The sequence below is a fragment of the Electrona antarctica genome (genome assembly GCF_951216825.1).
Source record: "Electrona antarctica genome assembly, chromosome: 10".
Classification (NCBI taxonomy): domain Eukaryota; kingdom Metazoa; phylum Chordata; class Actinopteri; order Myctophiformes; family Myctophidae; genus Electrona; species Electrona antarctica.
Genome location: NC_136791.1, coordinates 43,850,581 through 43,870,034, shown reverse-complemented (window position 1 = coordinate 43,870,034; position 19,454 = coordinate 43,850,581). Strand labels below are relative to the sequence as shown.

At 43.2% G+C, this 19,454-nt stretch overlaps 1 protein-coding gene across 1 annotated transcript; it reads right to left on the bottom strand.

Annotated features, from left to right (window-relative positions):
• Nucleotides 1-341: 341 nt before the first annotated feature.
• LOC306930853 (b(0,+)-type amino acid transporter 1-like) lies at nucleotides 342-17,923 on the bottom strand. The gene is made up of 7 exons (XM_079511949.1): nucleotides 16,685-17,923; nucleotides 12,897-13,030; nucleotides 10,982-11,111; nucleotides 8,896-9,020; nucleotides 7,343-7,376; nucleotides 5,726-5,782; nucleotides 342-2,140 (listed from the first exon to the last, which is right to left on the bottom strand). Exons 1-7 carry the CDS (start codon nucleotides 17,420-17,422, stop codon nucleotides 1,910-1,912), a joined length of 1,449 nt encoding a protein of 482 aa, XP_079368075.1. The 5' UTR covers nucleotides 17,423-17,923; the 3' UTR covers nucleotides 342-1,909.
• Nucleotides 17,924-19,454: the final 1,531 nt, after the last annotated feature.

Here is a 19,454-nt window from a genome sequence, read left to right as displayed (position 1 = left end):
CCCAGGTGCATCCATGCAATGTATTTTTAGATTTTTGTTTTTGCTGTGTTTATTTGACAAAAATAGTAATGGCACGCTGCTTCACATGTTACGTGGTGTGACTCCAAGAAAGCGATGATTCCATGATAATGGAAGAAGCTGTGGGCTGTTATACCTGTGCTCACATGTAAATAGCATCATATACTGTATGCAGTATTCTCAGTGGTGGAAAGCAACTAAGTACTTTTACTTAAGTACTGTATTCAAGTACAATTTTTAGGTATTTGTACTTGAGTATTTCCAATTTCAAGTACTTTTACTTCTACTCCACTACATCTCAGAGCCACAATTTGTACTTATACTTCAGTACAATTATTTGAAAACTAGTTATTTTGGCAATTTTAATTTTGATTAGAAAACATACATTAACCACTCCAACCCTATAATTTCGGCCATTTGAAAACAGATTTTCAAAAGATTTTGTACAGTTTGAACTTGTGAAATGGGACATTCTGCAATATGAGTACTTTTACTTTTAGTACTTTAAGTACATTTTGATGCCGATGCTTTTGTACTTTTACTCAAGCACATTTTCAATTTCGTACTTTTACTTGTAACAAAGTAGTTCTAAATTGCAGTATTGGTACTTTTACTTAAGTAAAACAATTGAGTACTTTTTCCACCACTGAGTATTATGCAATACAAAGAGACTGGAATGCAGAAAATGTGATGGGACAACTCTACCCTACAAAGATAAAGTGCAGTAACAAAACAAAGAATCAAACTGATGTAGTACTTCAATAGAGGGTACAGGTACAGTATGCGCGTGATATCATCGTACCTGGAAGTTATGCGGGAACGCCCACTGAGTGGCAAAAAACTACTTTCTGGCCTTGACAGCCCATTCATCCAAACAGAAAAGTCCTGTCTGATTGCATTAAACAATGTTAAACTCACCAACATTGCAGCTGTACGGAAATCTTGAATTATCCTCTTTCTATCTGCAAAGTTTTTGTTTCATAACAATCCACCATAGAAACGTTATGAGCTACTTTCTGTCAAGAAATGCCCTGCATTTGATTATTTTTGTGTCAGAGTTTGGATGTGCTTGTTTTCAATAACACCATTTTGCTGCCTCCTGCATTATGTGACATTTAGAAACAGGTGGTACGCAGGACGGTTGAGTGATTTCCAACGAGCGCTTCCAAACTCCAACACCGCTCCATGCTGCTCAATGTTTTGCCACTCAGTCTAGATGAGGGGGGGCGTGTCCTGATGGGAAAATCATGCATGTGCATACTCTCTATTGGCCAGCCAAATGGGTTACCCATATACGAGTGTAATTCATTGTAAATCTATCCATGATGTCATTGTTTATCCGCCTGGAAATTAATCATACAGGCTGATTTGAACTTTGAGACAAATACATTTATAAGCCAAAGTATCAGAAAATGTTTGTTTTACTATTGTTTTTTTTTCATTTTATCTAGATAGATTCGTGGGATATCTTTATATAGCCTATACTTCTTGCACATATCATCACTATCTCAGTGTCCTTTTCACAATCATGACACAACAAGTTGTTGCTGTTTTTGTGTGACACTATGAGAAAAAGAAAATCACACGTGTGTGAAGTGAGGGGCGCTCTTATCATCATACATCATCTCATTCCGGCCAATCGCAATTTGTCTCTTCACTTTTCTGTCTTTCACTTTACCGTAATCACTTTTTATCCTCAATATGCACTTTGCTCAGCCAATCAAGTCATCGCTATGGGGGGGTGCATAGCCAATCAAATCATCGCTATGATTCACACAAACACACAGAGCTGCAAGGGCACAAAACAAAACAAAAAAACAACGACATAGAAATATGGAGATACAAGGTTTCTGCCCGACAGCAACAATGTGTCGTATCGTATCCTATAAAATCAAAGGTTTTTGTCTGCTGGCACGACCTCCAATAAAATCTGCATGAATACGGTGAGCTTCTCCAACACACCGGGACACAGCTTGTAATGGATACAAGGCACATAGACCAATACTCCACTCATCATGAATGCAGTCACATAGAGGTATTCAATTTGAGGGTCGTCTATGATGGGCGCCAGTACGAGGAAAACCGCAGCGACGAGGACCAGTATGGGGAGTAAAATTGGCACCTGTGAAGAGAAATATCGAAACGTATGTATGACACACAGGTCTGTAATTAGAGATGTCCCGATACTGTATCGGTATCGGGAAAAGTATCGGATCGGCCCTTATTTGGGTCGATCGGTATCAGTGAATATGCCAGTCTAACCACCGATCCGACACAGGGGTAAGGGACACTATGGCAGGTAAATAAAATGTTGGGGCAATGTGGAGTTTGCTTTGGAGTAGGGCTGGGGCGGTATGGGATTTTTATTACCGCGGTTATTGTCGGCCCCCATACCGCCGGTATGGCGATAATTACCGCACCCCCCCCCCCCCCCCCCCCCCCGCGCGCGAAAAAAAATCCTCCGGTTTTATAGTGTTATTTAGTCCGGTGGAACACCGTGTATGGAGATGCATAGAGCAGGTCTGCAAATCCGGTAAAACACCGTATACGGAGATGTATAGAGCAGCTGTGTCTCTCTAGTGCAGTTCCAGTGTCATTCCTCCATGCGCGGCCTCCCCTCACAGCTCACACACACACAGTGGCACCGTTACAGAGACAAGACGACTCATATAGCTTTTCCACGTTTTTCTGTTGTTATCCAGTTTACCAAAATTAAATCCACAACAGCGCTATTGTGAAGACACTTGCGCAGCGCGAGGCAATTAACCCCAGCTGCAAACGATCCGGACTTTGATTGTGTGATTATAATATAAAAAATCCTTTTGGGCCAAATAACCATTCTGGGCGTTGGGGGGGGGCGTTAGCTATCAGGAGGAGATAACAGGGGGTGCAGGCAAACAGAGTTTTGGAACGGATATTATGGACTAGTTTTATTAAGGAAAGATTGGCATGTCAATGCCGCAACACGTGTTCGGGTGTCAATCAAATCAACTGCGTCAGACATCTCCCGCAGCCCGCTGTTAAAAAAAGAAATAAAAAAGCGAACGGATTTCACATCATTTCAGATCAAGACAAGCGTCTTTTTCCTGCGATCCCATTGATGTCACAACAGACAACATTTATAGGTGGGTCTGGTTTGGAGTAGCCTAATTTAAAACATTGTCCGACTTTGTTTTGAGCGAATATTAATACCTCGCGCTATTGTAACAGCCAGGTGCATCGTGCATTGCTCAGACCGTCAGAGAGAGAGAGAAACATGTAGCCACGTGTAGCCTATGGATAAGGGCGCATCGTTGTAACAGGTTTCAACTTTGTATTGATGTCTGTCAGCGAGAGACGAGAAGAGAAAGGGAGAGAGAGAGAGAGAGAGAGAAACATTAGGCTAAACGTGTAGCCTATGGATAAGGGCGCGTCGTTGTAACGGTTTCAACTTTGTATTGATGTCTGTCAGCGAGAGACGAGAAGAGAAAGGGAGAGAGAGAGAGAGAGAGAGAGAAACATTAGGCTAAACGTGTAGCCTATGGATAAGGGCGCATCGTTGTAACGGTTTCAACTTTGTATTGATGTCTGTCAGCGAGAGAAAATAAAGGGGGAGAGGGAGGGAGAGAGAGAGAGAGAGCTCAGCTGTACAGACAGGACGGACAGAACAGTTTTTTTGACTGACTATAAGAAAAAGTCCTTCTGCACACCTACAATGGACAGGTGCGTCGGATAACTGGAACTGAGAAGTAGAGAAAAAAAGAATCCCGCACACTGTTCACTTGGAATCGCAATGGCAACCATTCTCACTCCAATGAAATGCCCGCTCAGCAGCGCATCGCATGAAACAAACACCTCACCATTCAAAAACGTCCCCTCATCATGGAACCTAAAATCTTAAACATATTAAACAAATTCCAAGTTAACTGATAGATTTAATATATGATGAATTGAAAGGTTCAACTTCCAGCCGCTCCACACCACGCAGCAACTGCGCGCCTCCCCAGTCCCCAAGCCATGAGTTAACATTATTGCTTGATTGATTGATTTAAGTTTGTATTAACAGTTTACAGTACATTTGCACAACTCAATACAAAAACTGTTAACTGTTACTCTGTGAGTGGACGACACCATAAAGCATTACACTTGTTTACAAGAGGGTCCACCTTGTTCAATTCATCATAACATTTTGTACACTATACACTTCTATAAAGCCAAAAACAGGAAATCATCATAAAGGAGGTAAAAAGGGGGAAAAACATATACAGTGAGGGGGGAAAGGGGTGGGTGGGGGTGGGTGGAGTCAAGGGATTTACATGTCTTAATGACAGTTGGTAGGGCGTTCCACATTTTTGTGGCATAGGAGTGAAATGAATTTAGGTGGACCCCCTTTTAAACAAGTGTAATGCTTTATTGGGTCGTCCACTCGCAGTTAACAGTCTTTGTATTGAGTTGTGCTTGAAATGTAGGCTACTGTAATTCTGCAAACTGTTAATAAATAGTTCAATCAATCAATCAATCAATCAATACTTGTTTGTGCCGAATCTGGGTTGCAAATGGTTTGTTGAACTCCCTCTGGTGTTGCTGGCATATGATTAGACTGACTGAGCCTCACTGTTTATTATGATACACTTTATTTCATATCAACCATATGCACTTAGGCCTAGAACCCAGGGTTGGGGTTAGAACTAGGGTTAGGGTTAGAACCTAGGGCGCCAGAACAGCACGGACAAAAAAAACTTGGGAAAAAAACAAAAAAAAAAACACTTTTTTTTTCTTTCTTTTTTTTACCGCGGTAACGAACCCGATACCGCGCTATGCGTTGTATACCGGCGGTATGGCGATATTGCGGTTATTGCACCCAGCCCTACTTTGGAGTTGCCCAAACTGCAAGTGTACATTTGCGTGAGGAGTCTGCTATAAACACAACATGAGATATATAGCTAGATAGCTATAAACACAACACGAGATATATAGCTGATACAGTAGCTATAAACACAACACGAGATATTTAGCTAGATAACTATAAACACGAGACACACATGAGATCACAACACTGGTATCGGTATTGGCTAACACAGAAATTGAGGGATCGGATCGGAAGCGAAAAAAGTGTATCGGGACATCCCTATCTGTAATGTGCAGGGGTGTAGTGTGGGGGGGGGGAGACGCAGGGAAGCGGCATCCCCCTACTTCTCTCACTCCTAAAATGTTTGGGGGGTAAAAAACATGTTTTTTTGACTTGTCATCATTTACTTTTATGGATACGATTAAGCATTGCAAACCCCTGTTTCTAAATAGGCTATACACCTCTGCATATGTTTTATAGTTTGTGACTGTGCGCGTTGCGCACGTGCACACAAATGCACGCATGTGAGAGCACGCACGTGTCTTATGGGGCGCCGCGTCCCCCCCACTTCTAAAAAGCACTATACAACCCTGGTAATGTGTGCTATTTATAAGCAGTGGTTCTCAACTCCTGCCTTGTGGAGTATAAAGTCAAATGGTTAATTTGTATATATACCGCCTTTATCCAAATTATTATATTAATACTCCATTCACACTACACCAGCGGTGGAGGAAAGCATGCAAGGCACCAATGTGAGCAGTTAGGGGTTCAGTGTCTTGTTCAAGGACACTAATAACTCAGTTTCTCAAGCAGTCACACTGCTTTCTGAGCTCATTATTTCTTATGGGCACGGATGAAACAGATTGAGATTGAACTCACCCTGTATGGTCTGGGGAGCTCTGGTTTCTTGATCTTGAGATAGAGGAGTCCAGATATAGGCCCTCATTTATCAACCGTGCGTACGCCAAAATATGGGCGTACGCCGAAATTACCGCAATTTTCGGCATTTACCATTTGCGCCAACGTTTGATTTTGAACTTGAGCCAAGACAAGAACCACGTCTGGTCGGGAGCTGTCGTACGCTTTGTCCTCACCTGTTTTTCTGTCGTAGAACAGCGGAGCAGCATTGTTTGACCAGCTGAGAGGCTGTCACAGGCATCTAAACATATGTAGGCTGTTTATATAAAACTGTATAGGTATGGGATAAATGTAAAAAAAATTAAAAAAAAAAGTAAAAGAATACATCAACGATGTGTCTTTGTGTCATATGAAATTAGTAGGAGATTTCCAACTTTACAAGCAAGCAATTAAAATCGCGCAATTAAAAACAATGTTGCAACGTATGCTAAGCCATTTAAACAGTGTTTTGCATGAGCTCATACATGCGAGGATTTGGGCTGAAATATTTGTGCTGAAATATTTCCATGACGGGACGTTGGAGAGTAGCCTACTATAGTGCAGTGGTGCAGCTGCGGAGAGTCCCAGCGTGGGTAGCCTACTGTTACTGTAGCCTAATCTACAGCAGGCCGATGTCTTTCTGGAGTTTGGTATGTGCAATCTCCTCCTCGTTTAATAAACCCGACGCGTCGCTCGAATGCCAAATGTACCGTGCCAGCGCAAGTGGGAACCGCATCGGAGATAGGTAGACTACCCAGCCAGCCCACCACCACCACGTGCCAGCCACATGAGGCTATACGGTTTTGGCTGCACATTCATATATTGACAGTTGACAGCCCCCCCACTGCAGCGACTAGCGACTGCGAGGCAATCTAAAGACTCTCGAACGTGCGGTGCATGGTCAGTTGGTCACGGTGTCACGGACGGACCACAGTGATAGAGAGACAGACAGACAGGACAGGAGGAGCACCTATGCAAAACAGCAGCGTGTGTGTGCCTATTTGTTATTTAATTCATGGTTCACAGGTTCAGGTTTTCGTTCACTAATATATCTTGTTGTATATTAAATTAAAAAGACTTTAATAATTTAATATACAACTCTCTCTCTCTCTCTCTCTCTCTCTCTCTCTCTCTAGTTGCTTGCAAATTGCGATATGTGCGTGCGTGCGTGCGAGGGGGGGGTGAGGCAGGCAGCAAGGGAAGCGAAGCGAGAGGAGAAACAGACAGGGTAGGCCTTTATACAGCTTTATTTAATTCATGCAGGTTTATTTATTTAAGATACAACAAGTTGCAAGTTGCCTTGCGTGTGCGTGCGTCTGTGTATGAGAGAGGGGGCAGCGAGGGAACCTTTTTTTTCTTCCTGTAACCATGGTTTCCAGGTCGTATGGCAGTTGTTCATGTCGCAAAAACGAGGGCGAGGCTTGATTTCATAGGGCGTGCCAGATAGATTTCAGCCGTCACATTTATAAACGTCCGAACGAAATTAAGGAAGAAACAGCTGTCTGCGATCACTTTGTAAATGCCGACCCGACGTGGGTGTACTACGAATCCTACACTCGAATTTGGGGCAGAATTTCCACTCGATTGATAAATGAGGGCCATAGTGATTGCGTAGAAAAACCAGCGACTGAACCTGACAATATCAACGAAAACAAACAAGATATCTTTGTACACATTTTTTGTGTCGTGTCAAATTTGCACAGGGTCACACAGGGTGACAAAGAAGAACCTAGTTATACAAGTGCATGAACAAGGTTACTCTACAATAAGAAGACATCAAATAGCCTACTGGCAGAAAAGATCATGATAATTATCAGTCCATCGCTACCCTCTGGTGGTCAGCGAGAGGCGTGATACCATTAAAGCGACATTGACATTTGGTTGATCCTTCGGTTGTTTACCTGCCTGAGTAATGGGTATTATAGAAGTCAATATATTAATATAGTGATTAAGGAATCCAGAATGAGTGACTGCATACTGTGTATATGTGGTCTTAACCACATATACACAATATAGGCTACTTAATTGCTTGAGTCCCCCAGGAGTCTGTACTAGGCCCCCTCCATTCCCCCTTGTGCTAAATTCCGTCTACAAGCTCACAAAACACATAGAATGCAGGATGTTCGCTCGTCCAGTGTATGGATTCTAGGGTTCATGTCGTTAAAATCACAGGAATGCAAACAAAACAGATCCTACAATAATAAAACCTGTCCTTGGCCTCTTCCTTTAGCCGCCTGTTGTTGCTCATATTAAGTATACCAAGACTGGTTATTGACAGAATCCGCTTTGTTGCATTTAAAAAAAAGTGTTAAAAGTGTGATTTTGAGACCTGGCTTTTCAATCACAGAGCACAGACAGACATAACAGATAAAGATGATTGACAGTATTGTGACTTGTATGAGTCATACCCAATCCATAAAGCTATACTGACTTACTTACACAGAACCCATTCTGGGCGGGAACCCCTTTTGGTGTTTTACCCCCTCAGGCCGGGAACCCATTTTGGGGTTCTGTACAGTATGTACAGTATTCAAAAATGTAAAAAAAAGTTTTTCAGAAAACTTAGGTCAGGATTTAGAGGCGTTTTTAGAATCGGCCTCAGGCCTAGCTATACAACCCAATATTCTACCAAAGTTCAACATCGCTTTACATTACAATAAATTGTAGAATGCAGCCTATACATACTGCATATAGGCCTATAGTCAATATACAGTAGGCCTACGTGTCACTTTTCCAACTTTGCCTGTGCACAAAATTCATGAACTTTTAATAGTGTAAAGTAAACGGACAGAATGTGATAGCAGCATTTACCCGTGGGATAGATCAGGGGTTCTCAACGTTTTTGGCCGGGGACCCCCGGCAATGCTTTGGCAATGTCTCGGGACCCCCGCCCCGCCCCCTCCCGACCCCCAATATAAACGATACAATAACCTTAATAATAGAGACAATACACCACATAATAATAAATAAATACTTAAACCAGATATAATCATTAGGGAGGTGTATGTATGTACTATGTGCACCTACATTTCCATTTTCCAGCAATTCAGTTTAAAAAAAATAATAATAATAATAATTTGGCGACCCCCCCGAGGGGTCGCGACCCATGGGTTGAGAACCCCTGGGATAGATGACAGATTGCTTATCCTTACCCTAAGTAGTTGACGATACTCTGGAAGTCCCCAGGAATCAGTACTAGAAGTGAAATAGTTGTTGTGAAGATCAAGGCCGGAGAAGGGGTCAGTCTATGGACATGGGCCATGGCCAATATACCTGGCTATGAGGAAAGACAGTATAATTCATTATGATCATGATGCTAAATTAGTGGTGGGAATATTAGGTTAGTTAGCAAAGTTTAAGAATATGTAGCTGATAGATGTTTATACATGACTCAAGGATGTCCCAGGCTACAAACACCTTTTCCACAAATGTTTTGAAGGGAAGACCTCCGCACACTCAAAATGACAGGTGCATCGGCGGCAAAGCAGCAGACTGCAGCCATGTAGAGAGAGAGGGAGACCCACACACTGTCACTTGCTGGTTCAAGAGCTTTATATTTTATGTCCAAAATGCAACGTTTCGGTCTTTCGACCAGATGCCTGAAGAAGGTTGAAAGACCGAAACGTTGCATTTTGGACATTAAATAAAAAGCTCTTGAACCAGCAAGTGACAGTGTGCGGGTCTCCCTCTCACCCTACCCACAATGCATTGTCAAAATCGAGAACACATGATTGTTATAGGTTTTTGGGTAAAACATTGCAAGTCACAATAAATATCAATATAAAGTATAGAAAGTGTTCTAACACTGTCAGTTTCTGTGTATTGCATATTGAACTAAAAGATACACTATAGGATGGATTATTATTGAATTTCCAGAGCTAAAGGATAGGTGAAGATATAGGTTTAAACTTGCTCTTCAGTGTTGTGCAAGGGCAGACCCTGTGGTGTGTGTGTGTGTGTGTGTGTGTGTGTGTGTGTGTGTGTGTGTGTGTGTGTGTGTGTGTGTGTGTGTGTGTGTGTGTGTGTGTGTGCGTGCGTGCGTGCGTGCGTGCGTGCGTGCGTGTGTGTGTCGATGGAGAGGGCCACTATGTTTCCACACTCACTCCAGAGAGCCACATTGCATATTACTGTCGTAGCAAAAATAGCCAATCTACAAGCTCAAAACTTTTGAGCTTGTAGATCAGCTATTTTTACTATATTTGAATTGAAATCCTGAATAATTTTTTGCCATTTAAAAAAAAATGGAATCCTGAAAAGTAAAATGTTTATTTAATTTCAAATGCATTTAGTTATAGATATGTTAACTTTGCGAAGAAAATCCAAATACATTGGACACAAAAAAAGACAATAACATTGTAACACTAGACATTAAGCTACTAATAGCTCCATCTCCATTTATTCTCAATTCATTGTGCATAAAGTGAAGTATTTAAAACCTTTTTTTGTTTTAATCTTGATGATTATGGCATACAGCTCATGAAAATCAAAAAATCCTATCTCAATGTTGAGGTGTTATGGAAGCCCAGGTTTGCTTTGATAACAGCCGTAAATTAATTTGTATTGTTCAGTCTCATGTCTCACGCCTTCCTCTTGACAATACAACCTAGATTCTCTGGTTCCATTTGTACACTCTCTGAGTTAAATTAAGTTTGATTATACAATATGTATTGGGGTCCCAGAGATAGAAATGCAATAAAATGGGGGGTCCGTAGCCTAATTCAGGTCAAACCGGGGGCCCTAGAGCCGTAAAAATCTCCTCTTATGGGGGTCCTTGGCATATATTTTCAAATTGGGGTCTGCAGGTTATAATGAGTATTATTTTAGGGGTCCTTGACATGAAAAGGGTTGGGAACGGCTGCTATAGGGTTCGTGTGGTTAACCCATTTAGACCTGAGGACGATTCTACAAATGTCTTCTAAATCCTGACAGTTTTCTTGAAAAACCCATGTTTCTATGTCAGTCGTTCTCAAACATTTTCATGTCAAGGACCCGCCCCCCCGCCGACCCCCATCTGAAAATATGTTGTTCCAGGGACCCCCCAGAAGCAAAGATTTGAGTTAAAAACGTTAGCTCTGAAAGAATATATATTCAAAGATTTGCGCCACATTTTCACGATTTTTCAAAAGTAGCAGACCTACAAGCTCGTAGTGTGCCACGATATGAGCTTGTAGATCTGCTATTTTTCAATAGCTAGAGCATGACATAATTCTTAAAACACAGACAGGGGTTCCCTCTCACCATGTGTCCTTCCCTTGCAGCAACAAAGCACACACGTCCACCACTGAAGAATTTCCCGTTCAGACAACCAAAAGCAGACAATGCTGCAGCCACGGACATGGTCCAACCCCAGCTCCCTAAGACCTTATTTCTGCAAGGAAAGGAAAGAAAAGAAAAGAAAAGAAAAGAAAAGAAAAGAAAAGAAAAGAAAAGAAAAGAAAAGAGAAAAGAAAAGAAAAGAAAAGAAAAGAAAAGAAAAGCAAAGAAAATATGTACACTACAACTTAAAAAGCCATGATATGAGAACTGCACCACACCTGATAGGACTGATGGTAATTATGATACAGTGTCAGCCGATGGAAAATTGGGATTATGATTTGTATTTTTGCTTGACCGTTAGTTAGTTGACATATTTTTGGTACGTTCCTGTCACTGTCAACTCCTATTGACCTCATGCACTCCACTGCCATCTTGCCAGCAAGGTGCTAACAAGGTGCAATTTCCCATTGACAGCCCATTGATTGTATTAAACAACGTCAAACTCACCAACATTGCAGCTGTACAAAAAGCTTGAATTATCCTCTTTCTATATCTGCAAAGTGTTTGTTTCATAAACATCCACTAAACATGTTATGAGCTACTCCCTGTCAAGAAATTCCTTTCCGGTGATTTGTCGGAGCTTGGATGTGCTCGTTGAATATCACTCAAGTCAACAGTCCATGCGTACCCACCTGTTTTGAATTTGCACATAATGCAGGAGGCAAGCAGGAGGTTGCTTTACTGATAACGACACTTGGAAAAATAATTATCTGCAAGGAATTTTTAGGAAGTAGCTCATAACATGTCTACGGTGGAATTTTGAGTGGTGCTAGCCACTTGGTTGCATGCTGAAAATAGCAGATCTACACAACGTTGTGAGCTTGTAGATCGGCTATTTTCAGCAAGTGTAAAAACAGTCATTACGACAGCATCAAGGCCCGCCATAATAAATTTCAGTCGACTAAATCAACTGTAGATGTAGTCGACTGCAATCTTATGATATTTAGTCGACTAAAACTAGACTAACACTAAAACATTCCGGGTGACTAAAATGTGACTAAAACTAAATGGAAACTATTCAAGAGACTATGACTAAAACTAAAATCAAAAATTGCTGCCAAAACAACACTGCTTCCCGTCACTCCAGCTCCTGATTAGACAGAAAACAATGCTTTTTTCGTGTCCGGATACCAATTTTATCCAATCATTATGAGGATATGGATTTATTGCAAATTGGAAGTGATGACACAAATAATTGAGCGGACACATTTTGAACTGGAACACTATATAAAATTGAGGCTGATAAACGGGTATACTTTCTCTGGGGTATATACAATTATTTTCTCAACAGAAAAGGGGGTTGGCCCATACCGGAGGTGGGGTTGGCAAAAGGGCCTTTCTGTGTGGAGTTTGCATGTTCTCCCCTAGGAGAACATTTTTCTCACTAGGGTAGGTACCCTCACATGTTCTCCCCGTGTCCCCTAGGGTAGGTACCCTCACATGTTCTCCCCGTGTCCCCTAGGGTAGGTACTCTCACATGTTCTCCTCGTGTCCCCTAGGGTAGGTACCCTCACAAAAACATGCAATCCTGGTCTCTAAACTGCCTCCTCCTGGCCAGCCGGGGCACCTGATGGAGGGGAAAGGAACTGGTCGGAATAACGTGTTCCTTCCACGTGCTACGTCCAACCAGGGAAACTCCCCTGTCAGGTGTAAAGGAGCGACTTGGACAGAAGCATGAGTTCAAGTCCGTTGCTCTCCCCAGGTTGGCGGAGGGTGTGTAGAGCCCAGGATCACATTCGATAATTGACACAGGGGTGAAAAATGTGTTACAAAATCGTGGGATAAAAATGATAAAAAAAAGAATAAATAAATAAAAGGGAGTTGTGTCTTAACTTACCCCCAGGTAACCGCCACTGTACTGGTGGACATCATCTCGCTGGGCGTCAGCACCGTCAGGTAGCTCACATTCACCAGCAGATATAACACTGTCACCATGGGAACGGCTATTAGAAGAGCTCTGGGAAGGTTCACCTACAGTATTAGATAGAGAAAGAATGATCAGAACCAGTGTTGTTTTTGGCAGCAAATTTATATTTTAGTTTCAGTCATAGTCTCTTGAATAGTTTTCACTTAGGGTTTTAGTCACATTTTAGTCACCCGTGTTAGTCTAGTTTTGGTCGACTACAATTTAGTCGACTAAAATGTATTTGGGCAGTGCCTTGATGCCGTCGTACTGGCTGATATTACAACATATCCGATCTACAAGTTCACAGTTTTATTTGTTGACAAAATTGTCAAAATATTCAGTCTTAGTTTTAGTCATCATAGCTTAGTTTTCATTTTGTTTCCATTTAGTTTTCGTCAGTGAAAAAAGGTAGTCAACGAACATTTTTCGTCTTATAGTTTTAGTCGACGAAATCAACACTGGTCAGAATTAGTTTAGTATAGTTAGTTTATTTATCAAAAACTAGGCCGTTTTGCGCTAAGGTGTGGAGACGGTGACACACACACACACACACACTCACCGTCTCCACACCTTAGCGCAAAACGGTCTTAAGCTGCGCACTTCTTAAACTGCGCGCAGCTTAAATTCTGAGTTTTTAGACAGCTGGTGGATGGAAAAGAAGCTCCACCTCCGCGGACTTTTTGGGCGGAGGAGAGCGTTTCCGGGAATCTGGCCGTCGCGCAAGTATTCCGCGGAGGTGGAGCTTAATTTCCATCCACCAGCTGTCTAAAAACTCAAGCTTTAAGCTGCGCGCAGCCGAGAACGTGCGCAGCTCTTTCGACAGTGTGGGAGCACCTACACACACGCCTGGAAGCCACCGCCCACTGTGATCTCCTCAGGCTCTGCTCAGGAGAAGAGAAACAGCGGAGGAGGAGGAATTGTCGCCTCACCATTTCGCTTATTCCTTCTACATCTCTGTATATAAAATATAGCTAACTCATCGAAACTCTTAGTTACATCAATATTGTTCTTCGCCAATAGTTGGTTTGTGCCAAAGTATTACGATTATAGAGTTCGCATTGGCCAATTCCATTGCCACCGCACATTCACAGCCATTTCCCATCGCGGTGGTTTGACCCAGAGCCAACTCATAGAAGAGTTACGACATTGAGGGGGCAGAAACCGAGCGCTCGAGCGCTGTTCATGCAGGCTGAACTGAACAGTTTCGGGAGACAAACACAGCAGTTACTTTTGCACCATGCTAATGCCTGCTAAAGCTAATGTTGACAGCCTGTGTGTGTGCGTGCTTGCAGGAGAGAGAGGCAGGCGGAGCGGAGGGGTCTCGTGCGCGCAGTGTGTGTGGAGTTTATGCTTTGAGAATTTCTGCCCTCTTCCATGGTATTTGCAAAAAAAACAAAACATTCTCCCATGTTGATAAGAGTATTTTGAAAAGCACTAAAGCAGTGGTTCTGAACCTGTGGTCTGGGGACCACCAGTGGTCCTTGAGGGGGTTCCAGGTGGTCCCCAGCTACATGATGGAGACTTGGTAACCAAATGAACCCTTAGAGATCTTTAACTCTTGCGAGTACAATTAAACCAAGTGGGTCCATTTGGTTCAATTTCACACTCTCAACAGTTGAAAAATTGTTAAACATCTGCATTACTTCTACACAATTTGAGAATGTAGCAAAATTAATTTTATCAACATTGGCCTGTTATCTCTCCTAATGGTACCAACATCAATACAGTTCTTTAGTTTGGGTCTGGAAGGCTAAATGTCATGGTGGTCCGTGGCTCAAATGCAGAATCTTGACAACCACTGATTTAAGGTATATTTAGAACGGATAAAAATATGTGATTAATTTGCGATTAACTATGGACAATCATGTGATTAATCGCGATTACATATTTGAATCGATTGACAGCCCTATTATTATATAAGACAGAGGCAACAATTGTGCAAATAGCCAATCCACAAGTTCACAACGACCTTGGACATCTGCTATTTCACAACATTTATCTGTGGAACCATTCTGTTGCTTGTCTGGGTGGGGGGTCCCCAGTTCAAATATGATTACTTTGGCGGGTCACAGCCTAAAAAGGCTCCTAAAATTGCTAGCCTACCACCTTGATATTACCAAAAAAAATGTTGCACCTTGTTGCCTTATCTAACTATTCATTGATTCACTCCCAAAATCCATTTGGCAAAAAAAAAAAAATCACACCTGTGTGAAGTGTGGGGCGCTCACTTCGCATTCTCTCATGTTGGGCTAGTTGGTGTCATTGTGATGTATGTTTGCTCAGCAGTTGCGGATGTCTGCTCAGGAGGTTTGAGTGTTTACTCAGACCGAAAACAAATTAGAGGGAACATTGCCGCGGACCACCGCACCAACCTCCGCAGGGGCCCCCCTTATATTAAACACACATCTATACGGAAGCTGCTGGTTATTATTCATATTGAATCAATTCTTGAATTGAATTGATTGAATATAAGGGGGGTCCCTGCGGAGGTTGGTGCGGTGGTCCGCGGCAATGTTCCCTCTAATTTGTTTTCGGTCTGTTAAATCAAGCTACAGACAACACATTCCAAATAACCTCCATTTCCTCTAATGACTTGATAGTCACCAATGTATATAGAGCAACACATAGTCATGAACAATTCTTACACACATTAACCAACTTCATCCAACACAATTCGAAATCACACATTCTAATGGGCGATCTTAATTTCTGTCAAAAACAAAACCCACACCATCCACTAAAACAATTATTAGAGGAATACAACTTCCACCCAGCCATAGAGCCCCCTACAGCCACACACATGGACGGCAGATGTCTTGATCAAATTTACATTCAAATATTGATATGTACCCAGTGCAGTTATCGACAGAGGTAGTAGTTGTTTGCACCAGTAATTATGTAGTTTTCGAAAGGACATCACATTAGTGAAGTGTCTTGTTTTTCTCCTAGAAGCCAATAAGGACAACCAAATGAGCCTATAACAGTCCATTTGGACAGTCTCAGAGTTTGTTCTAGGGTCCTTTGGTTCCATTTTGTACTAGGCTACACTCAAATGGACAGATCCTGTTGTTGTTTACACACACACACATAAACAGACACAGATATATATATACATTTCAGATAATAGCACAATTCTGAAGATTGTAATCAGCTGGTAATTAATTGATTTGAATCAATTCTTGTTTATCTGTAAAGCAATATAAGACAAAATAAAGAGCCAGTCAATAAAAGGACATCACAAATGATTTGCAGGAATATATAAAAACAAAGTAGGCTACATATTATGCTGAACATGTGGGACTTTAAGAGTGTAAAACATTTATCAACAGAGAGCACAACTCGGTCTAGCCAGAGGGAGGATATTATTTCACGGGGCAAGGCTCGCCGTCTTTAGCGTTGTGTAAGAGAGCAGGTCGTGTGTGTGTGTGTGTGTGTGTGTGTGTGTGTGTGTGTGTGTGTGCGTGCGTGCGTGCGTGCGTGCGTGCGTGCGTGCGTGCGTGCGTGCGTGCGTGCGTGTGTCTCACGTGTCTCAGTCATACTTTAACATACTGGAATTTTGCCATTTAAATTCTAGCCTAAGCAATATTGTCAAATTATGAACTGTGCTCCTGCTCCAGCATGCTTACCTTATCCATCATGTCAAAGATAATGTACTAAAGGTTGCTTATTGGTCCTTATAACTAAAATAGGGGTGAAATATAAAATAAGTCACTTTTTACCTCTGGACGTTTCAGCTCTTCTGTCACGGAATTGAGATTGTTCCAGCCACCATAGGCCCAAAGTCCCTGGTAGAAAGCAATGCCAATTGGACTGATGCCCACAGTCGTGTTGGCAAAGGAGCCTTCAAAGTTGTCAGTGTGGCCCTTGATGAGCATCACCACACCTCCTATAACAATTCCAACCAGAGACAGCACCTTGGCCAACGTGAAGACGATTTGGACTGAGATTGACCAGCGGACGTTCAAGCAGTTCACCGTGGCCAGCAGGATAATGGCAGCCGCGGCCACGCACTTCACCACCCGCACCGGGGGGGCGCAGTCCAAATAGAACGGGGCCACGGCGTACTGAGCAAAGCTCAGCGCGACACCAGCCACACCTGCGGGTCCCTTGAGTAACACCGAGTTGAAGATCAACATGAAGGCAAGGAATGGCCCGGACGTCCTGAGGATGTATACGTACTCTCCCCCCGACTCCTGAATGACGGTTCCCAGCTCGGCGAAGCAGAGCGACCCCATGATGGCCAGCAGGCCACAGCATGCCCAGATCACCAGGCTGGCCCCAGGGCTGCCGACGTTGGACAGCACGGACTGGGGACACATGAAGATCCCCGAGCCGATCATTGACCCCGCGATGAGGGACACGGCTCCGATCAGTCCTATTTCCCGTTTCAGACTGAGTTTCTCCGTCTCGGCGTCCATCGTTACAGTGGCCATGCGGCGCAAACCGTCCTGACACATTCACCTGTTGTTGAACAGGATCTGTGACGAACTGATTATGACAAAATGTGCTCGGTGGGAGCACTCAAACACCTTATTACTCACTGTACCATGCTATTTTGAAGACTTAGCAACAAAGCCTGCCACCACTTTTCAAATTCAGTGACACTGCACCGTGCAATTTGGCATATATTGTTACCGCAAGTCTAATCTTCTACTCGTCTAATGACTGGGTGAGCATTTGCAGATAGGACTGAAGAACCGGTGTGTATTCAAAGGTAGGAAAAAAGTGAATGATTTCTGCCTGCCTGGGTGGGGAAGGACAGTCGCAGACTGGTGCATTAATCTTGTCCTTGGAGGGGTAAAATCCCAGAGACAGGAAGGGCGATGATGAAGAGTTTGGAACCCGATAAAAATAGTTTCAAAAAGTATTTTTCACGCCGAGACGACTCAAAGAGAAAATGGTGCGAGGTTACAGAAGGCATGCAGATCGTTCCTCTTGGATGATAAAGTGTTTCTCTGGCAAACAATGGAATGACGGGGCGTTATATCCCAGCACCTTATCAGATATGTGACGGAGAATTTCCATCTTGCTACTACTGTGTGTTTGCTTCATAGCGCTCACTGCCCACTATAGGGCCTCTTGAAGTTAAGTTGACGTTTACTAACCAATTATATTCACTAAGATTTAGGATTCCTTTTATGTAACGATAAAGGTTTGAGGTTTCCCTTCACCTCTGGGTCGAATATGCACTCTCAGATAACGCGTGCATTCTCCCCCTCACCTTTCTTTCAAGGTTGTGCCTGTCTCTCGCTGTCTCTCTCTACTCCCTCTCCCTGTTTGCCTCTCTCTCTCCCCCTCCCCCTCCCCCCTCTCTCTCTCTCTCCCCCCCTCTCTTCCCTCCCCCCCTCTCTCTCTCTCTCTCTCTCTCTCTCTGTGTACATCTCTCTCTCTCCCCCTCCCCCCTCTCTCTCTTTCTCTCTCCCCCCTCTCTATCTCTCTCTCTCTCTCTCTCTCTCTCTCTCTCTCTCTCCGGACGTTCAAGCAGTTCACCGTGGCCAGCGTGGTCCCCCTCTCCCTCTGCCTCTCTCCCTCTCTCTCTCTCCCCCTCTCCCTCTGCCTCTCTCCCTCTCCCTGTGTACGTATCTCTCTCTCTCTCTCTCTCTCGCTCTCTCTCTCTCTCCCTGTGTACCTCTCTCTCTCCCCCTCCCCCCTCTCTCTCTTTCTCTCTCCCCCTCTCTCTCTCCCCCTCTCCCTCTCCCCCCCCCCTCTCTCTCTCTCTCTCTCTCTCTCTCTCTCTCTCCCCTCCCCCCCCCCCTCTCTCTCTCTCTCCCTCTCTCTCTCCCCCTCTTTCTCTCCCTCTCTCTCTCTCTGGATTCCATGATATGCCTTTATGTCGCTTGAAGATCTTGCCACGAGCACATCTCTCAAATAACATCCGTATATAAATATCACTGAGACAGTTCTCTTGTCATTACTCATTCCTCAACCGTCATAGTGTACAAATTAGCCACATCAGATGTTACAATGCATTACATATAATAGGCAGGCACCAGTGCATTCAAACTGGCCCTTGAACAATGACAAGACAGGATACATGAAGTGGAATAACAGTTGATTATATCGTCTCCCAAGGGCACAGTAGGTTGTGTTTATCAGCTTGTTGTTCAGAGAGGCGCCTGTAAGTTCAAACAGCATTCTGGCCAGAACAGCAGTTACCGGTGTATCTTTCTGTGTCAAAGTGTATTTGACATGGGAAATTAGTACATTCCTTCGATATCTTTGAGGCTATACTGCGTCATTCATTTGACACATTTTATTATAAATATTTATTTTTCGAAAATATATTGTATTTATTTTGCTCTCATTCAGACAGGGAGGCAGGCTGGACGCGCTTGCTTCCATTCTGTGCAGGTACAACAGCGCTTGGTATTTTTTAACCAATGAGATTATTTCCTTGTGTTGTCTCCGGGTAAAATTCTCTACTGCGAGGCCTTCAGGATCACCACTGAGGGCCCTTGCTGTTGAATTGAATGGGAGCGATATAGAGAT

Bases quoted from the DNA above. Each gene is read 5' to 3' on its own strand.
- LOC306930853 (XM_079511949.1), bottom strand. From the start codon at position 17,422: ATGTGTCAGGACGGTTTGCGCCGCATGGCCACTGTAACGATGGACGCC. The intron at 5,783-7,342 runs GCCCTCATTTAT...AAATGAGGGCCT, and splicing joins TTTTCTACGCAATCACTATG to ATATCTGGACTCCTCTATCT. The intron at 2,141-5,725 runs GTGAGTTCAATC...TTCTCTTCACAG, and splicing joins AGCTCCCCAGACCATACAGG to GTGCCAATTTTACTCCCCAT.